The sequence below is a fragment of the Dreissena polymorpha genome, chromosome 7, assembly GCF_020536995.1.
Source record: "Dreissena polymorpha isolate Duluth1 chromosome 7, UMN_Dpol_1.0, whole genome shotgun sequence".
Taxonomy (NCBI): domain Eukaryota; kingdom Metazoa; phylum Mollusca; class Bivalvia; order Myida; family Dreissenidae; genus Dreissena; species Dreissena polymorpha.
Genome location: NC_068361.1, coordinates 44,081,545 through 44,103,529, shown reverse-complemented (window position 1 = coordinate 44,103,529; position 21,985 = coordinate 44,081,545). Strand labels below are relative to the sequence as shown.

At 34.8% G+C, this 21,985-nt stretch overlaps 1 protein-coding gene across 3 annotated transcripts; it reads left to right on the top strand.

Annotated features, from left to right (window-relative positions):
* The first annotated feature begins 5,960 nt into the window (after positions 1–5,960).
* On the top strand, positions 5,961–13,312 carry LOC127837924 (nose resistant to fluoxetine protein 6-like). 3 transcript variants are annotated; one of them, XM_052365381.1, is made up of 17 exons: positions 5,961–6,283; positions 6,613–6,751; positions 7,084–7,262; positions 7,670–7,766; positions 7,926–8,028; positions 8,510–8,600; positions 8,797–9,046; positions 9,418–9,585; positions 9,757–9,853; positions 9,970–10,068; positions 10,409–10,571; positions 10,920–10,999; positions 11,161–11,274; positions 11,564–11,690; positions 12,217–12,403; positions 12,574–12,716; positions 12,879–13,312. In XM_052365381.1, the coding sequence occupies exons 1-17, from the start codon at positions 6,089–6,091 to the stop codon at positions 12,999–13,001; spliced, it is 2,355 nt and encodes a 784-aa protein (XP_052221341.1). In that variant the 5' UTR covers positions 5,961–6,088; the 3' UTR covers positions 13,002–13,312. The 3 variants fall into 3 exon arrangements, with proteins under 3 accessions (XP_052221341.1, XP_052221340.1, XP_052221342.1); XM_052365380.1 differs by having other exon boundaries at positions 6,610–6,751; XM_052365382.1 differs by lacking the exon at positions 9,970–10,068 and having other exon boundaries at positions 6,610–6,751.
* Positions 13,313–21,985: the final 8,673 nt, after the last annotated feature.

The window sequence follows — 21,985 nt, the reverse complement described above, 5'->3', positions numbered from 1 at the left end:
TCAATACAAGTTTGATAAAGGATGAACTGTGGACTTTAACATATTAAGTTTAATATTTAGAATAGTAAATGGACTTGTTCACAGTTTGTCATGCTATTGAATACTGTAATTTAATTAAATTTCAACTTAACTGTAATAAAACAATTAAATAAAAAATGTGCATGCATATAGGATTGAAACTGGGACTCCAGAAGCAACAGCTGAGTTTCGACCAAAAATACAAACACTCTTTTGAATAGCTCATTAAGTTAAACCATATGACTGTAACACACCTTATTGCAAAATTTTCATCGAAAATATCTTACCAATTTTTATAGTTTTTTCTATTTCAATTGATGACTATCAATAAACAAACATCAACCTCTTTCAGTTAGGAGCATGTTTTAAATTATTTTTAATGAATACATTTTTAATATTTTATAAAATGCCATGTGTTCATTTGTCAGTTTGATGAAGTCCCTATTACACGTGGTCATGTAGTAATAACAAGAAGTAGTCTTTGTTATTGAAGATTGGAGATAATTGCTAGTTAATCTCGCTTTGAATACTTGTATCGGTGTTTATCTATAATTATTTACCCTTATCAGCAATCATTAATGTCCTCTGGGGAATGTCCTTTAACCCAGAGAAGTGCTGCATTTTGCGAGTGTGCAGAAAGCGATCACCACTCCTGTACAGTTACACCCTCAAAGGTCACACGCTTGCATGTGAAGACACATCCAAATACCTTGGGGTGGAGCTAACAAAGGATATGTCCTGGAAGCCACATATCCAACAAGTGATCAAGAAAGGCAACAGTTCCCTTGGTTTCCTACGCAGGAACTTACGGATAGGCAACGAAGAGGTAAAAAGTGCAGCATTCTTTTCCCTCGTTCGCCCCAACCTAGAGTACTGCGGCACTGTGTGGAGCCCATACCATAAGGAGCAGATCCACGACCTGGAGATGGTCCAAAGACGAGCAGCCCGCTATGTGACGAACAGATATCACAAAACTAGTAGCGTCACATCAATGCTCGAACACCTACAGTGGGAAACTCAAGAGTCCAGAAGAACCAAAGCCAAGCTGACAATGGTCTACAAGATAACTAATGACCTCGTGGACATACCAGTCTCGAAATACCTTTCCCCTGGCTCAAGCCGGACACGAGCAAACCACTCCATCAAGTTCCTGCCATTATCGACATCCACTTCATACTATCGCCACAACTTTTTTCAACGTATAATTGCCACCTGGAACAACCTACCAGCCTCCATCGCTGAATCCCCCGACTTGGTATCCTTCAAGCGGGGGCTAGCAACAACCAGATTCTGACTAAGTTGTCAGCGCCAGCTACAAAGTAACTCCTAATGACTCCTCGTGGCTGTGCCGGTTGAGGTTCAATCCTCTCAGAGGCCACCGTAGCCGGAGAGGCATGAGGGTGAAGGGCGAAACGTAGCTGGTGTTCTGCTTTACTTTCCTTCTGTCTTTTAACTATCAAGCTCTTCTTACTTTACTGTCCCCCATTCTTTATTCTTATTCTTTCACCACCGTCGCATAATAATCATGCGTGATTGCAGCGATGTAAAATGTAGATGTAGATGTAGATTAAATACATGTACCATTAAACTAGATTAAATGAAATGAATGTAGCATGTGTACATGAAATCGTTTATTCAGGCGTGTTATATGATTCAGAATACAACATGTCTTTGTTCTTATTAAAGCAGTTTTGACTATTTCTGAAAATTGTTTTAAACAATCAATTTGAATAGATTGAAAGCATGGTTATAATAGAACGTGGGGAATAGGTTTGGCATTCACTTAAAACCCCACATGTATGCCACACAAACAAATCAAAGTACTGACAGTACTGGTGTGACGATGCTTTTGAGAGGATGGATATAAAAGCATCAAGTTAAGTTTATCTACATCACCACAATCACCACAATTGTGTATGTTGGTACGAAAAAAAAATGGTACAAAAATTTTGCGAAAAAAAATTGGGTATGAAAACAAATTTGGGTACGAAAATATATTTGGGAACAAAAAAATTGGGACCGAAAAAAAATTGGGTACGAACAAAAAGTTGGGGATGAAAAAAAAATTGGGTAAGAAAAAAAAATTGGGTACGAAAAAAAATTAGGTACGAAAAATTTTAGGTACGGAAAATTTTTTTGGGGGAACGGGAAAGTAGTACCTGTGGGGAACTTGACCCACACTCGCACATTTTCGGCCCTTTCCGTCAAACATCAGGTAAGTTCCTCGAAGGCAATAGTATGAATTCACATTTCGGACGCGGTAATGCGGTCCTACCTACGCGCGTCAAAATGTAAGCGAAATATGTACACAAGTCTGAAAGAAATGATTGAATTAACGAAGAAAATCGTGTATTGATGTAAGTTTTTTTTAAGAAATGTGCAGACAATATATTAAACAAGAGCTGTGTTTGTGAAACAGATAGGAAATAACTCATCCTTTGGATAGATTTTACTTTTAACGAAATAGATAAATGACCATTTACATGCAAATGATAAAATTGTACTTAGCGGTTAAGTGACAGTGACCGAATAAATGATTATGTCACCGAAATATTATTTTTCATCGGGGTAAAATAAAATAGTATCACTACCTGAATTCAACTTTACTTCACATCGCCTCGGTGATGAAGTTACATAAGTCCTCATCTATATTCTAATGCCCTAGTTGGGTTCAGGATGCAAGGCAAAATAAACGCTTAAGAAGTATCTGCTATACGTAAGTTATGCATTAGACATAGTTTCATAATGAATTTTTTGCATATATTTCAAATTGAATATTTTTACGAGACCTATGTAGGAACTAGTATTGTCAGAATGTACTTTAATACATTAAGACATTTAGATAAACAACAATGACGTGTTTGTACGATTTGTTTTATTTTATTATTGTCATAATGTGACATTTGTGTGAGGCATGAGAACGCTAAACATGGAATCTAATTTATCCCTATATCCGTTTGTCTCTTCGTCTGTCCGTCCGTAACTACATCCGTCCTTCGAACTTGATCATATGATTTATTGTGTGAACTGACGATATATGTATGATGCTTGAAAATACGTCCATGTTCAAACCGAAGTGTGCGGATATATTGCGACCCATTTTTTAACTATAAGCTAAATGTCACGTAAGCGTTACTACAATAGAAGAAAACTCATATTTGGAACACTGCAAAAAGATGTTTATTCGGAAAACGGGATATATGCCAAAAATGTGTGTATGTCTATTAGAACATTTCATATATTCTTCGTCCGGTTATATCCTTGACCATTCGCAACACAGAGAAAATTCTCAATGTCTCAAAAAGAACAAATGGTATTATCGTGAGCCGATGTTTTTTTCTTTCTTGTGTGCACGACTGCAAAATTGACATACAAATGCATATCATATAATCGTGCGATTTCTCAGAGATAACTGGAGATTGTGTGAAGTGTATATTTATGTGAATGTGAGGATTATGCAAGCCCTGTCGGTGTTAATCAGAGGTTAGAGGCAAGGTAAGTATTACTAAAATAGAACTCAAATTACTTTTGAAATACCTCAACTATTAAATAATATGATTTAAGAACACGGTGTACAAATGTACATGTAGATATAAGTTTTCCTTTTTCCTTTCTGTAAAACCCTGCCTCTTTTTACCGTCTCTCCTAAATCGGAAAGTACTTAGAATATGACAATGAACATCGGCACATGTATATACAGGATAAGATTAGAATGCATTCAGGTCGGCAAACATTAAATTTAATACGCCTGTTACTATAAATAAAATTACAAGTACAAATGCATCCTCTCAAAATGTAAAAAAAAAGAATTGAAAAAATGCATAAATAGAAAAGTTACGGTAATATTTTTTTTGTTTCACCAGAGGTCAATCGTATGTTCATAGACATAATCTTTGATAATTAACATACATTTGATATCAATATGGAACATAACCAGCGTGCATATAATAGGTAATGCGAGAGTAAAGCACATTATTCATTGATAGGGTTTTCACCGGTTCGGTAGAGGACTCCTGTCATGCATACAATGCCAAAATCTTTAAGTGAGCTTATCTTGAAAGGATTCTTCAAACTGAGAAGATATAACTTTCGAATTAATTTAGTTAAACGTTTTCTACCTCCATCCCTCCCTTACCCCCTCCTTCCCTCCCTCCCTCCTTACCTTTTAATGTGTTAATAACACATTAAAACTGTTAGGTGCTGTTGTTGAAATATGCAGGAGGCAACATTATTGACGAAAAAAGTATACCAGTAAAAAGTACAATAATAAACTAGCAAAGCGCCGGTTTAACTTTTAATATTCAAAAAATTTATGTTAACAAATATTACTTGGTTTTATTTCGCTAACATATTTTAGTTACCAATAAGCTTGTCTGCATTGATTTAATATGTTAAGATAAATACTTCCATGACCTTTAGAAATTATATCTAGAAGTATTTGTACTAATGTTGCCCTGCCAAATTGATACGAAAGATAAAATGCAATTTCAAAATAGCAAAGTGAAGTATGTCCAAAACTGTGTCATACAAGTAAACGTAATAGCTATAAATAGAACAAAAGCGTACCTGATGCCTTATGCAATAACTCAATATCAATGATTAACAACTTTTACATGTTAGAATAAACATCTATGTGCCTAACTACGAGAAATTGTAACTTAAAATTATTTAATTATTTGCATTGATTACAGTATCCTTCAGCAAACGTCCAATGAGTGTTTGTAGCTTAAATGAAATTAAAGCTTGAATATATTCCAAACTGAAATAAGTTGTACGGAATACCGTTAGGGCCACCGTGGTTACACATTAAAATCCAGAGGGCGAGAATGCGAGAACGCGATAGTACGATGGCGACAATGCGACAATACGATGACGACCGTGCAACAATACGATGGGGACAATGCGATAGTTCGATGGCGAGAACGCGATAGTACGATGATGACAATTCGATAGTACGATGGCGACAGTACTATATGACTATCGCATTTTCGCCATCGTACTATCGCATTTTCGTCATCGTACTATCGCGTTTTCGCATTCTCGCCCTCTGGATATTAATGTGTTACCACGATGGCCCTAATGGTATTCCGTTAACTCCGCAATCGTGATTCATTCAACCCAGTTTTAGTCCATGATAAGCGACGTATAACCATATATGGTAAAATGTGATGAATCGGATAAACGTTATAAGGTCATACGGTACTAACTACTTGATAAGAACGAGAACAAAATAGCGCTCTTGTGAAAAAGGGGTATATTGTCCAAGTCCACAGCAATTAGTTCAATGTATCGTAATTACTATTAGTTTCGCTAACTTAATTTTGTGTAAGTATACGAAAATGTGTATGCTAAAATAGTCCCAAAATACAGTATCCGATATTTTAAAGACTCTCTTACAATATAAAGATTGCACTGCATGTTCCAGTATTCCTGTGTGGAAACGTTCTAAAATGTATATTCATTAATTATTGTGAAACGTCTTGATGTCCGAAAAAATCAGTCACGAAAAATAACAAAATGCTTAAAAACTAGGCGTCTGAAAAAAAATCAATTGTCAAAAAATGTACAGTAATCTTTCACTGTGAACATAACGTGTTTCCAAATAAATGCAGTCACGAAACTTATTTTTGCTTAAAACGAGTGTGTCTTCTTTACTGTCTTAAAACTTGCGGCATTTTGAGATCCACACAAGTTCTTATGTTTATGTATGTTATTGTAAACTACTTCGTTTGCAAAACAAGCGGTCTCCAAGTTTAATGTATTAACGATACACAATAAACATATTATTAAAAGTAACACAATTTAATTAATTTATTAAACAAAGTTTCTGCTCAGTTTTATCTATTTGATTTGTTATACTGGTCTGGGCCTTTAAACCTGAGATATCACAGATTCTACCCTCATTGGTTAGTATATAAATTATCTATGTTGCAACAATCGCTTTATATTGCAATTGCTCGATATGATACACTATATAATACACTGACTCAACGATACACAACATTTATCAAACACTATTTACTACTTCGAGCATTAATTAAGGAAAACTATTTATTTCATACTATAAATCATGAAACTGTTATCAATGGTAATACTATTGTGGCTTGAGTTGAGCCGTACATTCTGTCAGAACGAACCAAGCGGCAATTTTGTGAATGAAGTGCAGCGTGAACTGAAAAGGCAAACGCATATTGAGGCGATTGCAAAGGACCTGCAAACAAGAATAGGACTAGGAATTGTTTTCTCACCCACCGGCCAAGGTCCGGTAAGTTTCAGATTAATAGTACATGCATATTTGAATATTCTATATTATCACGTTTTTTGTATTCTTTTCTTAACACTTATCAATCGGAAGATGCTTACTTTCTTGGTTATCAGAAATGCATTATCTCAAACATATTTCCCTTAGGCAACATTCATCTTTACTATACCATTCACAATAATCATGTTTGTGTCCGTATATAAACTTTCAGGCTTTCGGCTGCAACGATTTGGGCTGACTTGTCGGTCTCTTTAATACGATCAGGTCTAAGGTCCATTTCTTATAATGTGATTAAAAGGTTCTTCTCAAATACTATTTATTTGTTACAGCAGGCGGTTTTGGCTCCCCTGATAAAGTCCGTGCTGGATTCTGTGATTGCGGAAGTAGGAGCGAACATCTCGGAAGCATGCATGAACAGCACCACACAGATGCTGAAGGCAGCTCTTAACAGGGACGAATGGGCATTGAGAAGTAAGGCAACATTTTGCTCCATTACTGGAAATATATATCACATTTACAAAGACAGGAATTTCAAAGCAGAAATAATCGTTTATGGTTGAATGATGTCTTCGATTTGTTGTACTCTTACCTGTATATTAATATCTTTATAATTTTAATTAAATTGAGCTTTTTGTTTAAATAATATTTGTTATTAATACCTATAGAGTAATGTGTGTTCAATCGTTTCCATCGCTATTTGAATTACCGCTTCATCTTTTAAATTCAAGTGCAACACATCTAGATCTTAAAATAAACTCAATTATTAATACAAATAATTCATACACATTACATACACATTTCAGTGATTGATGCCATCGGAAAACCCCCAAGTGGCCTTCTAGACTTCAATCTGCAGTGGCCCGGCAATTACGACGAGTGTGTGCAGACACAGGTCAGCGTGTTGGACAACTCAACGGGCCTCGTCTCGGAACCGTTTGCACCGCAGTACTGTAAAGCTAGCTTTGTGCTTGGTCAGAATCCTGTAAGTCGTTTATATTTTTGCTATAGACCATTATCAATTAATATGGATAAGATGGATGATGATTCGAAATAAACTTTGGCACGATTCCGTTTAAAGATGTTAAACAAACATGAATGCGTACATGTATTACCCAGTAGACATTGATATTTTGTTAAGACCTTTTGCATTTGTTTAGACACTTGAAAATTTGCAGGTGACTTCTAGCGCTAGAGTAACAGTTTATTTGTTTTGGGCATCTGTTCATGACCTTTCTTGTGCTTATTAAGTTATTTACATGAACACCAAATATTGGTTATGAATTTATATCATGTTTATGTGTGACTTCAATATTTGTAGTTCTGCAATAGGCCAATAACAAGGTTTTGTTCCTGCTGATGTAGGTGAAATTTGTTTACATTTCATTACAGGCTGCTGTAATGACTGGAGGGTATATTATTGTGAACACTGGAATGTGTTTACCAGATAAGTGTGACAATAACTCCGCGTCTCTTGTTGCTCAGAGATGTAAGTCGAATAGTTATATGTTCAAAATTGGATAGCATAATAAAATGTTTATTTATACTTGCAAAGTAGTTGCTTTAAAAAAACCAATAGTTTCAATATTTCTTTGGAGTATGACTTAAAATAAAAATATTACAAGTAATCCTTATTGACTTGTTTCAGTGATTCAGTTGATTCCAATAAACATCACGAAGTCAATGCCGCCTCCAGGAATGGTTTGTCAGGACAATCATCTCCCCTGGTCGTCCAGCGCCGTGGGGGCTATGTAAGTGCATAAGTATGTGTGTACGCACTTATGCAATTCATAACTGTTTCAGGGTTCATGTTGAAAGGGTGTGTCGTGTTGACTTGCGGACAGTAACAAGAGTTTATCTCCTGATAATGCTTCTTCATTTTCAATTGCTTTTTAACAACCACCCTTAACCACGCCCTATGAAAACCAAGTATTCCAGGAATTATATTATCCTCCGTAGTTTTTACGATAATGGATCAACTGTCAATTATTTTGCTAATTTTTTACTGAACCGGATTTTCCCTTAATCTTTGAAACGTTCATATCAATTGTCAAAAATAGAAATATGGAAATGAAGTTATAATTCCGCAGCGTATTGTGTAGTGAGATTTAATGTCGTTGCACGTGATGAATATAGTGTGCTTAAAAATGTGATACCTAATTATTATATTAATTCTAATAGTTTTCTGCTTGCGGTTGTGTCATTAATCTTATTATGAGCATACATTTTCAGAGTTTTATGTTGTGTATTCGCCGCGTTGATGGCAATTGCTACAGTCTATGACGCAGTGTGCCAATATGTTTTGACACCTAAGGAACAAGTCGTAAGTCACTTATATTTTATTTCACCGGACAACATATTTACCATGATTTTTATATCGGTAGTAGTGGGCTTATTGTTATTATTATTATAATTATTATTATAATTATTATTATTATTATTATTATTATTATTATTATTATTATTATTATTATTATTATTATTATTATTATAACTTTTATTATTATTATTATTTCTAGCTTGGTGGCAAGTATACAGATAATGGTGCAATAGAAGCAGGTAGTCACATACCAGATGGGCATGCTTCCAATGTTAATGTCTCAAACGGTGCGGTTCCAAACGGAACTTACCGTAACTTTGGAGATGGACATGCAAACGATAGCTTCGTATCAGACGTACATGTGTCAGCTGAACACGTGTCTCATCAAAAGGCTGATTTAAAAACAAATGAACATGAAATTCGAGCAAATTCTAAACAATACAAGCCAGGTAAGGAGCACCGGTTATTTGAAAGTGTATTTGATATGTTAAAGTGTAATGCGGAATGTTTAGATGTTAAAGTGTAATGCGGAATGTTGATATGTTAAAGTGTAATGCGGAATGTTGATATGTTAAAGTGTAATGCGGAATGTTGATATGTTAAAGTGTAATGCGGAATGTTGATATGTTAAAGTGTAATGCGGAATGTTGATATGTTAAAGTGTAATGCGGAATGTTGATATGTTAAAGTGTAATGCGGAATGTTGATATGTTAAAGTGTAATGCGGAATGTTGATATGTTAAAGTGTAATGTTGCCAATGTTTATCTTGTGTTCTGTATTTGCAATTTCGTGATATATAAATTTGATTTTTCCTCTAAGGTGTTTTTGGTGCACTGTTGTTGTCTTTCTCCGTGTTGTCAAACGCCCGTAAAATCCTGAACACCAATCAGCCTTCGCAGACGCTTACAAGTGTCAACGGCATTCGTTTTATCAGCATGACATGGGTCGTTTTGGGGCATACCTACGTTTTCGGTTTAGATGTGCTTGGTAAGAAAACATGTTTCTACAAAAGAATACTAGTAGTTCCCTATCAATTCTTATAATTTAATGTAAAAATGAATGAATTAATTTGTACTAATGTTATAGATGGGGTTTCCCGAAGTAGTGGAGATCCGGATAACATATTTTGTATACATGGATGTGTTGCTGTTTTTGCAGGTAATTTAGCCACTATTCTACCAGAGTATGTCAAACGATTCACATTCCAGGCGATCCTTAATGCAACGTTCGCTGTGGATACATTCTTTGTACTCAGGTAAGATTTCAGCAATTACGTTAAATATTTTTAACATATATATCGATTATCCGTAAATTTAATCACTTATTTTATAATTTCAAATAAACAATTGTCGGTTTCTATCTGTATTTCAGTGGTTTGCTGGTTGCATATTTGACATTTCGTGAAATAGACAAGTGTGGCGGGGCTAAGAAGTTTAACTGGGGATTATACTATTTTCATCGTATATGGCGGTTTGTACATTTTAAGGCGCCCCATTTTAATTGTATAATAGCTCTAAACAATTCGTATAGTTTAAAACACGGTCATCGCAAGAAAACAGTTTCCAAATCACACATTTAATATTTAGTTGCCAGAAAACAGTTTTGTAGTACTCACACATTTAAGAATAATACAATATGTTTATGTTTATGTTGTATTTGTTTCTTTTTAAAAGACCTAGTCAAGAATTATCATCATGTCTGATTCTGTGCGGCGCCTCTTTCAGACAGACACCCCTATACATGTTGGTGATGTTCGTAGACCAAGACAATGATTATGATAATGCCTGATTCCGTGCCGCGCTTCTTTCAGACTGACACCCCCATACATGCTGGTGATGTTCGTTTACACTAGCTTAAGCAAGCACTGGGGACACGGGCCTTTCTGGCCCCAGAACGGCTTCGATTCTAATGACTGTAACACCTGGTGGATGAACCTGCTGTACATCAACAATTTCCAAGACTCACAAAAAATGGTATCTTAAAAATGCGCAATTGTGTTTGATAGTATACTTAAAATTGATGAATAATTATATTTTCCGTTGTTTGCCTTTTTTTGTTAAAAAATAACGTTATATTGTGACCCTTGAAAAAGACAATTAAGTGAAACCTTCACATTAATCTTATGTTTTTACATTCATTTGTTTCAAAAAGCAGCAATAACGCTAATATATTGTATTTTTCTCCATATAATATTCAAATTTAGTCTGTTTTGTTTATTTTAGGATTTGACCATTCTAGAGAGGTTTAATTTCAAACGCTTTGGTATAATGCTTATTAAAACCAAACTCTGAAATGTTGTTTAAATAGTCTTTCTATTTCAGTGCATGGGATGGTCTTGGTACTTGGCCAATGACATGCAGTTCTATATCATCAGTCCTTTGATACTTGTCCTACTGTTTTAGTAAGTTTGTAGACAATTTCATGTTTTAATACACAAGTCGATCAAAAACTCTGTAGTCAGTTCTACTGTTTAAATATGTTAAATTGCATATACTGTGCTGTAGCACTGTTTCACAGTATAATTTGGCCGCGGTTTTATTATGTAGTAGAAATATTTTTTAGTTCCAGACTAGGAGGGGTCATCCTGAGTGTAGCCTTTGTCCTTGGAAACTTCATCTCCGCCGGCGTGTTGACAAATGTCCATAACTTCTCTGCCTCCATCATGCAGCGTAATAAGTAAAACTTATTTACAATATGCCGTTTTACTTCAATACAAAAGCTACATTGATAATAAAAGGTTTGATGGTGTTCTTAGATTACACACATAGCAGTAACCTGGAATTACAGTTTGCAATAATGGAATTAGAATCTCTATGTTCATGGGCCTTGTATATAAAAAGTTAACGATGTATTAAATACTACTAACTATTGATACCACTTGATAGAATATTTTGTTTCATAATACATTTATATATAACTTTTTATTTTCAATTACGTTTTGAACTCAGTATATTTCCATTATAAGGGACGAAAAAGGGGACTCATTCGAGCTACTTTACATCAAGCCTTGGACCAGGATCGGACCCTACATTGTAGGATTGCTGACTGGATATGTATTGTACAAGACCAAACGCAAGGTCACAATGAGCAAGGTATACTAACCTGGATATATTGAAATCAATTACAATTTTAAACTTCGTCATGAATGGTTTGTATTGATAATGAATGCACAACAGCAGAAACATGTTTATTTATTTATGTATGTATTTGTTCTGCAAGTAACAATTATAATGAATACTTCTCAAACACAAGATAAGCCTTATGTGAGGTCAAATCAATCTTTTTCCAAAAAAAGTTAGTTTAGTTCAGTTTATTGACAGAAATATGTTCACACAAAAAATACCGTGTAATCACAATACATGTATAGGTATTTCAAAACTAAATATGTTTACATTCTATTTATAGATAATAATACATAGCAAGCATAAGGGCCAGTAACATTTACTTCAAGTCACCAAGAAATCTTAACAGTAGTTGACGGCAGCATTCTATTCAGAAAAGCCGGATTTCTAGAACATTTATAATTCATAGAACGACATGTGTAAGATTTAAGTTTGAATGTCGTTATGCAGTTGATTAAACGCACATGAACTAAAGCTCCGAATGTTCTCGTTTTAGAAAGCGAACATCACAGGGTGGACTTTATCTACTGGGCTGGCTATTGCACTGCTCTATGGACTGTATTCGGATGACGGAACTATAAAGCTTAATAAAGTCACGACGATATTTTACAACGCCACCTCTCGGACTGTTTGGGGCGCATGCGTGGCCTGGGTGATTTTTGCATGCGCAACTGGATATGGAGGTAACTATACTTACATAATTTGAATAAGTTTGCAACATAATGACATTGCATGCTTCCTTTTCGTTATAATACTATCTAAATATATTTTGAACACGTGAAATGACAGCTTCTGGCTGACACAACACCAACCTTGTATAATTCCGATATTTACCAGTAACCTATATTCACAGGCCCAGTGAACGCCTTGCTTTCATGGAAGGGGATCGTTCCACTGAGCCGTCTCACGTACTGCTGCTATCTCGTGCATCCAATTGTCATGTGGACAAATTATTACTCTCAACGACAAACAATGTATTGGTTTGACTTGGAAGTGGTAAGGAAAAGAACAATTTACTTTTTAGTTTGACGGAAAACCAATATGTAATTGTACCATACACGTGAATAGAATAATAATCATATTATTAAGTGAAGTTATTGTTAATGTTAAAAAGTGCTTATACGAGGTAAAATATGAGATTAGTTCTATTGCTTGCAGAGCTACAAGTTCCTTGGACACCTGTGCATGACGTACGGTGTAGCATTTATTGTGTCGCTGGCGTTCGAATCTCCGATGATGGGATTGGAAAAAATTGTCTTAGGTCGTGCCAAAAAACACTGAACAGAATTGGGTTATCATGACTAATTGTCATGTTAAATAAATAGTGCGCAATTCTCAGTATATTACGAGGAAAAGATCGATTGAAATTAATGCGCCAGCCGATATGTGCTTTATTTGAATTGGTAATATGTAACATGTGTATATACCATTAACTGGTCACACATAATTAACGGAAACAGTTTATTTATGATAAGTCTGGAACGGTATTTTTGGTACATTCATTGTTGGTACATGGTATAGGGATGTGTGGCAATCTTCTTTGAAATGTAACATCTTGTGACCCGGTTCAAATAAAATTTTAAATTATTTCATATGGAAATTACAACTTAAATGTTTTAAGAGAAATAAGCGATTTAAATTAAAACTTTCCTGTTAGAGAAAACCTTACCTTTATCACAAATAGTATGATAAAGTTCGCAAAAAACATTTTGTATCAAACACATTAAGTCACCCGATTGTGTGTTGAGAGAAAGCAACCATAAAATTTGAGGTCCAAAAGTGCTGATGCTGGTTTATAAGTTTGTTTCATTTCATCACTGTAGTTCCACTGCATTTAAGGGATGTCGGCATGTTAATGCATTTGGCTATACATATAATTTTATAAATGTATAGATGATCATTATCAGATATCCAAATACTACTTTTAGCGACGTAACCGCTCTTCTTGAAATCACACAAATACGTGCCAACAGAGACAACTAAATATATAGACAATCCCAGAAATTGATAAATTGATACGTTTCTTTTATGTTGCACAATGTTTCCCTCACCAGTTGTATATAGCCAACACAAAAACTAATTCATATTTAAGTACAAGTCGAACGAATATCGCAAATAAATGTGTGTTCCAAGAATTGATCAGAGGCATTACACAATTCTGCTTCACCGACGTGTTTTTCGACGGGTTTAAAGTAAGTATAGTGGATTTCAGCATCTATTACTTATCACTTAAAGCGATAACAGCGTAAACAGCGATTGACGAAAAAATAACAGTTCTAAATTACCGTATGTTTTACAATTATTAGTTTATATTGATTTAAATATGTAATATACCAGTCGTGATATTTTAATCAATATGAACTATTTATTGTGAAAAAATACGGCATTTTAGAACTTTTTTTTTGTCAAACGCGGTTGACGGTCCCTTTAATCACTAAATGACTGAAATAAAATGTTTACCAAAATTAACATTTAAATAACACTGTTTAAGTTGAATGGAAATATTAAAGGTACTTGTTCTTTTTTCAAAATGACAGTAAATTGTCTATGATACACTCTACATTCTTGTAAAGCTATTAACGCATATGAACAGTCATTTTACTAAGGAAAACTCAGAAAGCAAAATCAACACCATAGCTAATTATGTGTTGTTCAAATACACACATGTAGCGGTCATAATCTCCGCAACAAAAAGTGGATAGTCTTATCAGCTTACCTGTCAGAAGCCCGTATGTGATGAACATGTACTCTATCCTGGGCATGTATCCCGTAATGCACCATCCAGCCGCAGTAAGTACCCCACCCACCATCACCATAGAACGGCACGAGAACCGCGAACTCAACGCGCTGGACAGAGGACATGTAGTAAGACACGTTTAAGAGTTTTAATTGGTCACACGATTAAATCTTAGGTGAAAACATTAAACATTGTTTTTGTATGTGCTGAATATTAGTCTATATATAAAATTAAAATATCTTGTTCATGACGTTTAATACAAAGCATATCTAGCCGGAAAATGACCATCAACCTCCATTAAGTTTTAAATACAAATGTTAATACGAAAAGAAAGACAACATACAAATAAAGCTAATCAAGCACGAATACACCTAGTAACAGCCTCATAGCATTGGCCATCGACCCCACCCAGGCAGTAGGCCCCGAGCCCTGTCGGTGAAGGTCCAGCAGCGCCACTAAAGGACGCCGAATGTGTTCACAGCGCCCCCTATCAGAAAGTTCAACACGAACGCCGCTGTGAAGGACACGAACAGTAGATTTAACATAAGTCGCTTTGGTAATATGCCGTTAGCGCGTCCTTTAATAAAACGTGATCTAGAAATGGTTAAACACACACACGCACGCATGCACACACCTCTCCCCCCTCCCCACCACACACATCAACAACCTCATTATAACTATGTAAACAAGGAAAACACCACCAACAACAACAACACCTTGTAGGACTTAATAAGAAAATATACGAGATTAACACTCATGAAAACAAACGTATTTCTTTAAATGTCGTGATTGTGTCTCATACAGATTTAAAGGGGCCTTTTCACAGACGTTTGCGTGTATTTTACTTTGTCATTAAATGATTTATATTGATAAATGTAAACATGGGATCTAAACAGCTCCAGTAAAAAAACAAGAAAAGTTAAAAAAAGAAAAAAGTAACCCTCAACGGGGCTCGAACCACTGACCCAGGGAGTTAAAGTTTACCACATAAACCACTTGGCCATGCTCATAGTTACCATGATTTATGTTTTTTATACTTTATATAAATCAAACCTCGCAGTATCGCAAAATATAACGACAACAGCATAACTCTCAAACTTGTTCAATCGTTTCGCGTGGCAACGCTTAACAATGTATAATTTTCTCGTTTGTAAATCGTCAAAAATGCATATTATGGATATTTAAGAGCATGGTAATGTTCGGTATTACTGTTTCCTCACAAATATCATAACTAAGACATCTTTAAAATCGATGTTTTTACCGTCACAATGGGTATAAAACTTATCTTTTACAAAATATTTAATACAAAAAAGTTTTTTTCAGGTCAGCGAAAAAGCATTTTTTTAATCAGCGTGTTCATCAGCGTTGTAAGTTTTAGAGTAAAGCGCAGGCAACATTAACCACGCGTTACTTGATTTACATGCATTTGACACTTTGGACCCAACCGGCTTTTTATTGCATAAACCGCTCTTTACGGAGACTCCGGAGATTATCGAAGTGTTACGATTGGTGCATTTGTGTCAAAATAGCGAGTGTGCGCGTGCGTGAGATATAAATGTGGATCAAGTGCTGTATACCACCAGTGTACGTTTTGTTTACCAAATGTTAAAGGACTTGATCACAGATTCTGGCATGTTTTCTGGCAAGAAACAACCTCACACAAAACTCGACGAAATGATTTTCTAATACCTATCCCCAAACTAGTAATATAACATTTAGCAATACTGACAACGATTGCAAAACCACAAATACTCACACGTGAAATATGTGGTGACAGAGAATATTATTTTCGTCCATCATCAAGGCAAAATTCGATCCAATTACCCCACCCCTACCCCCTCACTAGGTTTTTACAAAAAAAAAAAAATCTCAGAAAATTCGGAAAATCGAAAATATATTTTTTCAGTTTAATAAAAAATTTAGTTCTATAGAAGAATTGCATGTGCGCCCGGTCTCATTAACGCCTTGTTAAGGTAGCGCACCCCTAATTATTTCCCGCGATTTCTTCGATGGTTGAAGAGCCTAATATTAGGTGCCGTAGCCTAGTGGTCAAGGCGATAGAATAGAAATCTTTTGGGATACTCCCGCGCAGGTTCGAATCCTGCCGACGACGTATATTTTTTTGCGACGCGTTTCATTTCTTTTCTAACGTAATTTGATTTAATATGGCTATGTTCATTGTTAAATATGTTGCAATTTGAATGCACATTCTTCAATTTTTAAATTAAAACAACGTTATGGCTAAATTGGGTGATATACTGCTGAAAATACGAACCATGCATGTTGCATTTTTATTTTTATTTCAAAAAGTAAACGGTAAATCTGTCTATTTCTTGGTAGTTATGCTGTATATAGTGTATCTATAAAAACTAAGTTCAAAATATGACTTAAATGATACTATTTTGCATTTTATGACACTTTGTTTTTAACCAACCCAATTTCTACTTGCCTGAAACCCTTTGCATTTCATGGCGCTCTTCCATAGATAACAAGTTATAAAAAATAAATGTCTGTAAAAGAAAACTTACTTCATCTTGTTTAAACTTTTAAACATCTTCACCTGTACACACCAACTGCATGCCTATATTTGGAAATCTGGATGAATTATGGAACTTTCATATACACCAGTGGTGCACATAAACTGGACAAAAGCCGAGTGTGGGGTGGTTTTGAAAAAATCAGTATATTTTTTTAACATGGAAAGACTACCTAAAAATGTGCATGTAGTTCAGTGACATGATGCTGATTAAGAAAATAATAGATAAGATTATATTTGGATAGGTGCCCATTACGGGTGAGCTACCTTAAGAATATGCCCTTTGTAAATCAACAATGTATACATTACCTATTACTACAACCCATCCCCAGCCTCCGTCGGGAGCTTCCGATGTAACGTTCGCTGACTGATCATATTCCTTGCTGGATCGAGTTCCCATCTTTTACGCATGCTAGTTGGTCTTTTTTATCCGTTGATGTTTCTGGAAATGCACCATTGGCGTGTTTAGGTTCGTAAATATCTTCGTCTGCTGTTGTTGTTGAGCCGCCGCCATGCTCGAGGAAAACAGATGTATCGTGCATGATGGTCCGTTGTGACTGTCGAGCACACTAAAGACAAAAATGCTCCTGTATGCCCATTATTTTAACAACGTAATATTTAATATATGATCTCACATCGCATCATTTGCTTTGTTTCGCCAAAGTGTGTGATCGCATGCAGTTGTTAATATATAATATGTAAGGCAATGTTGGAGCCAAATTAATGCTGCAAATGTATTTCCATAGTTAGCAACCTTTGGTTTCCTCACTAAAAAATACTGGCACTGAACTAATGCAACTATACGTATCTTAGATGCAGGGTTCAGTTTAAGTTAATTACACATTGTTATTACATCATTACCGAGATTATATAACATGTAACTCTATGATGTTGAGTAATAAGTAAATAATTCATTTATAAAAGATGAATGTAGGTTTAAATAATGGAACTTTATTTTAATAATACTACTAATTGTTTTGTTAATACCACGAACGCATCGGCTGCAAAGCTCGCGTCACGTGAAAATGGAACGTATGCATTCGCACAGGCTAATGTGACCGACAAACATTGCGTGACTGTATGGCGGACAGGTTGATTCTGACCAGACTACGAGACTGCGCAGCCATATATTGCTTTAGATCCTTTTTCCCATGACGCATAATGCAGCTTATATGTCGTTCATGTTTAGGAACATATGTTTCCGACATCTCTTAGAACAGTCACTAAGACGATTGGCTCAGGGCTTGTGAAATAAAATAAAGGCTTCAACGAACTCATCCATTTTTTTATTTTTTTTTTTCATTGGTTGTTAAATTTTAAGTATCAAGTTAAACGACACTTCTTTGTCAATTGAATAATTTATCGCATCATAGCATACATAACTGTACAACATATCAGCGCATGTAAAACGTAGTATAACAGATAAATAACAAACAAGCAAGACACTAACAAAACAAACATCTTTAAAAAAAAAAATAATACAAAAACACCAAAGCATACAAAACGCCTGTACAATTTATCTCAATTCTAAATGTGTTTTTCCCTTTTTATTATCAAGCATACAATATTCTTCTATAAATGACGTATATGTTCGTTTAAACGAATACAATGGTGGTCTCCTTTACGTATTGGATATGGTGTCGGCCTTGCGACACGAAGGTTACGATATATATCACCACTATGGAGGCGTTGTTTAAATCTCCCTATAAACAATATGAGCCATTCTACTCAGGAAGATGAATTGACATCGTCTCTTTCAGCGTTAATCGCTCGATGCAAAGTTGCTAAATATGATCGAGCTCTAGCCGTGTCATTAAAGCTACTTTAGCTTAGCGTTCAATAAAATATAAGTGTATCATTTTATTTAATACGATAACTTTATGCGTAAGCATAATCAACATACAAGTGGAAGCTTTACATAAAAAACACATTATATATATATATATATATATATATATATATATATATATATATATATATATATATATATATATATATATATATATATATATATATATATATATATACCACAGAATTCCTAACATCCCATTGCCTGCGTATAAGTGTGCTTTTTAACTGAATTGATAACATTTTTTCACCAGGTATTTCATATAATATCAGAGCCATCTTTCACTAGTTGTAGCACACGCACTGTCCGACATCTTTCAAAAATAAATGTGTTGCTACAAAAAATAGGGATTCGAGCATTAGTAGTGACGGTGGCTGTCTTATTCGTAAATGTACTATTGCAGAGAACATTGCTTGCAGCTATTACCTGACAAATGAAACAAGCATAATGTTGCAGTGGTAACTCAAATGAATATCGTTCATGGAAATAATCGTGAGTCAAATAAAACATGTAAGTGATGTGACATGATAACAAAACGCTATTTTAATAGTTCTGAAACGGCAAAGTTTACACGATATGATGATAGTTATTTGGATAAACAATAAACATAGCATTTCGCAAAAATTATGATGCTTCCGAATTTTCATCTAGTTTACATACGCGATACATATCACATTACTTTACTCAAGAGATTTAAAAAAAATAATGAAACGATCATTTGACGGGGAATCTGGTTTTTGCTCCAGAGTACACGCTTCAAGCGCATTTCTCACGAAATAGATTGATTTCCGAGATAAAGACGACGCTTATCATTCTTGGAAATTCTTGGTATTATGATAAGCCTCAATCGAAAGGATACTCATCGGATAAATGGCAAGATCAACCAGTGCCGCTATTGAGCCAGATGAAAGTACTAGTTTTAATTGAAAATAGTTGCATTTTTGTAAATGGAATCCCTATTTGTTTTGCTTTTTGCCGCGTGTGTATCCAGCGCTCATTGGTAAGTTGTTTTGCTGATTAGAACTAACGTTAAGATGAATAACAAGTAAGAATAACTTTTTTTAATGCAAATAAAGTAAATACAACGTGAGTTTTGTTTATGTAGCAATGATCGTATACTTATAGGTTATAAGACGTTTCGTTTTACAATACGGAGATTTATTTTATGCTTTCCGGTGGTTTATAGGAAAATATCAGTGAATTTAAACTGATAATTTCACTGTTCAAACAATGAAAATAATCAGTGAAAATTATCGATAATTTTTACTGTTCACTGTGAAATGACGTCAATTCTTTGACGAAATGACGTCATTATCCCAGCGAAATTCTTTAGTTAAACTCTTTAACAATGTATATAAACTGTTAAAAAAGGCATAAAATAAAAAGAAAATTTGTTGGATTCGGTGGAATATCGATTTTAATTCACTCGTGATCATGAAAAAACATATATTTTCACTAGTGGCTGGGCCACTCGTGAAAATATTATTTTCTATGATCACTCGTGAATTAAAATCGATAATCCACCGATTCCAACAAATATCTTCTATATATTTGGACGAGCACACAGTTTGTGTGCGAGTCCAAATAAATCAGGTATTGAACAGTTTAAACGTCTCATAAGCTTTTTATTCTATGTCCCTTTCTTATTCTCTTTGTTTGATTTGTATGCTGCAATATGCATGTATAATCGTTATTACCAAACGACAACATAAACAAAACGCTTCCCAGTAAACATGCGCTTTACATGCTTTAATTGCATCTATACTACTTTCAAGACAAGCACCCGTGTGAACCACAGGTGGAAGTAACGTACCCAGGATAGTATTTTTCATATATATATTTTTTAGGAGCCCAATATATTCAAATTAATATATAAAATCATGTTTAATGAGAAAAAATTGACAAAGAGCCATGAAAAAAAATCCCCACCCTCTAATATTGGAATCATAACAAGGTCATTAACTAGACTTTATTATAGACCTGTCTTCGCGGGCCGCAAAAATGTCAAAAATAGCTTTAATCCAAAGCATCCCTTGATCCTACTATGGGCAATTGGACAACCTTTCAAAAAAAGTTAACTTCAAAAATATCTGTCCAGCCGTTAACTCACAGTCGGTCGAAAACCGAGCAATATTTCGAGTCCGTTTGTCAACACGAATAAATCTTCTACAGACTTTCAAACAATATTTTTTAGTTTTTGCCCCCTAATCGATAGCTCCCGCCCTATTCCTTTGAAACAACGAAGCGTGTCAAATAATGCATGCATATGCAACCACACACCCCTAAAAACTTATTCCAATACAATCAGAATGATAAGTAATTTCCATTTATTCACATTTATTAAAACATCGTTGTTGTTGTTGATTGGATATTTATGTGCCTGGCTCTGTCAGTGTAATTCACTGCTAAGCCGGGTTCAAGAGCGATGGCTTCTTTCGTTTTCAAGTAAATCAAATTTAGAGTTAAAACAGTTGTTGCAAAGAAAATATAACATTTTGGAATTAGTTTTTAGGGGTAAGTGGTTGCATATGCATGCATTATTTGACACGCTTCGTTGTTTCAAAGGAATAGGACGCGAGCTATCGATGAAGGGGCAAAAACTCAAAAATATTGTTTGAAAGTCTGTAGAAGATTTATTCGGGTTGACAAACGGACTCGAAATATTGCTCGTTTTTTGACCGACTGTGAGTTAACGGCTGGACAGATATTTTTGAAGTTAACTTTTTTTGAAAGGTTGTCCAATTGCCCATAGGAGGATCAATGGATGCTTTTGATTAAAGCTACTTTTGACATTTTTGCGGCCAGCGAAGACAGGTCTATGATAAATTCTAGTTAATGACCTTGTTATGATTCCAATATCAGAGGGTGGGGAATTTTTTTTTTCATGGCTCTTTGTCATTTTTTTTCTCATTAAACATGATTTTATATATTTATTTGAATATATTGGGCTCCAAAAAAAAAAAAAAAAAAAAAAAAATACTATCCAGGGTACGTTACTTCCACCTGTGGTGTGAACCGATTATTGTACATTCGGATATTTTTTCTCGGCAACGGTTTTTATCGTTATAAAATAATTGCTTGGTGCACTTGTACTCAACTGTCCAGTATGGAAAAAATACCGACTTTTTGGATCCACTACCAGA

What these genes read in the sequence shown, in the direction of transcription:
- LOC127837924 (XM_052365380.1), top strand. Translation starts at nt 6,089, where the DNA reads ATGAAACTGTTATCAATGGTAATACTATTGTGGCTTGAGTTGAGCCGT. An exon ending in TCCATCATGCAGCGTAATAA is followed by an intron (nt 11,275 to 11,563) that starts GTAAAACTTATT and finishes TTCCATTATAAG; the next exon opens with GGACGAAAAAGGGGACTCAT. An exon ending in ATTGGTTTGACTTGGAAGTG is followed by an intron (nt 12,717 to 12,878) that starts GTAAGGAAAAGA and finishes TATTGCTTGCAG; the next exon opens with AGCTACAAGTTCCTTGGACA.